The sequence below is a fragment of the Myotis brandtii genome, unplaced genomic scaffold (assembly GCF_000412655.1).
Source record: "Myotis brandtii unplaced genomic scaffold, ASM41265v1 scaffold312, whole genome shotgun sequence".
Classification (NCBI taxonomy): Eukaryota; Metazoa; Chordata; class Mammalia; order Chiroptera; family Vespertilionidae; genus Myotis; species Myotis brandtii.
This window is the reverse complement of record NW_005361955.1, coordinates 2,483,186-2,484,951: the sequence shown is the minus strand read 5'-3', so window position 1 is coordinate 2,484,951 and position 1,766 is coordinate 2,483,186. Positions and strand designations below refer to the sequence as shown.

At 39.9% G+C, this 1,766-nt stretch overlaps 1 protein-coding gene across 4 annotated transcripts in view; it reads right to left on the bottom strand.

Moving 5' to 3' along the window:
* The window catches only part of MBD4 (methyl-CpG binding domain 4 DNA glycosylase), a 9,498-nt gene that overhangs the window by 2,646 nt on the left and 5,086 nt on the right, over positions 1–1,766 (bottom strand). For all 4 annotated transcript variants that reach the window (XM_014542734.1, XM_014542735.1, XM_014542736.1 and 1 more), the window contains 2 exons: positions 1,164–1,238; positions 953–1,087 (listed from right to left, as the gene is read on the bottom strand). In XM_014542734.1, coding sequence (XP_014398220.1) covers positions 953–1,087; positions 1,164–1,238 — 210 coding nt within the window. The remainder of the gene's footprint in view (positions 1–952; positions 1,088–1,163; positions 1,239–1,766) is intronic.

The window sequence follows — 1,766 nt, the reverse complement described above, 5'->3', positions numbered from 1 at the left end:
GAGTTGGGGTTCCTGGGTGTGTGTGTGAGCCCTGGTGTTCCGGGGGAGGGCAGCAGGGGGAGAGCAAGCTCGGTGGACACCCCGCATTCTCACCACACCTCCATCCCTGTCACCCCTGCCCCGGGTAGCTGGTGAGAGGTCGCAGCCCCCGCCCGAGCTCTGTGTCACTGATGCACGCCATGTTTCACACTGCCCCCTGGTGGTCAGCGCACGTCATAGCAAGTGGTCAAACTCCTGGTTGAACGACAGCCAGAGGGGACAATTTGCATATTAGGCTTTTATTATATAAGGATTATTGTATGAGTTATTTGTAAACCTACTTTTGCCCACACCTGTATTAGTTTTTACATAATCAAAGCACCAGATAAATAATGTAAAAGCATATAGAATAGAAGGTGTCAATGACATTAAAAAAAGCATTCAATGGTCCTAAATGGGTTGACTCAGTGGATAGAGCGTTGGCCTGCGGACTCAGGGGTCCCAGGTTCGATTCCAGCCAAGGACTTATACCTTGGTTGCGGGCACATACCTAGTAGGAAGTGTGCAGGAGGCAGCTGATTGATGTTTCTCTCTCATCGATGTTTCTAACTATCCCTCTCCCTTTCTCTCTGTAAAAAATTAATAAAATATATTTAAAACAAAACAAAACAAAAAGTATTCAATGAAAAAATGCTTTTATACATGACTAAGGGTGAAGGGATGTTACGTAATTGATTTCATTGATGACCAAAATTAATCTGAAAGTAGAAAATAAATGAAAATCTGCTCCTTAGTGCTATAAAGGCTCGTCTAACATTCTCATGGTGAAGAGCTTGAGGGCTGAAAGGGGAAGGCCTTTACCTGAGGTCATACAGACTCAAAATCAAACTGGAACACAGGCTTCCCAATCCATTCAGGGCTCTTTCTCATCACGCTGTCTCTAATAAGGTACAGGTTACAATAATCCACAAACCTGAGGTGCGGTTGAGAAATATCGTCGCGATGAGGAGCTTCCATGGATCGTGAAAAAGTGTTTCCTGGACAAGATTAAAAGGTGACCGAGGAGGTGTCCACTTCTTAAAGGCTTTGCGACGTGGGGGGCTAAGAGCTGAACAAACACACTGCATCAGAGTTGGATATCTGAAATAGATTTAAAATCTGATTTTCTGATTGGGAAAGGATACCTTCTTTGTTGTATTTGCTGGAAAAATATAGGCTTGTTTTCCTTTTCTCTACTTGTGTCCGTGGGATGGTGTCTTCTGAAAAGGAAGAGTGAACATTGGTTATAGAATCTATGGTTTAGCCTAAAGAAATATTTAGGAATGCAAATAATAATAACAACAACAATAATAAAAACTACTATTCTAAAGCATTAGGTGTTTGCCAGGCAGTATGCTAAACACTTTACAAAAATTAATCAATTTAATCCTACAAATGACCTATGAGTTAAAGGACTATTTAATCTCCACTCTATAGATATGGAAATTGAGGTACAGAGAAACTGAATAACTTGCCCAAGGTTAAGTAAGTAGTAGAGTTGAAATTCAAATCCAGGTAGTCTGACTCCTGAGTTCAGGCCTTTAACGACTCTGTTACATTAGTTCTCTATAACTTATGATCAGAGTTCATAGTATTGAAACATTGGAAATAATATGGAATATTTTAAATTATGACACTTTTGTACAATGTTGTCATTAAAATATTTTTATGCCATGAAGATTTTCTTAATTCTTACATCTTTAACTTTCACGTAAAAAAAAGCAATATTTTACATGTGACCCCAATGT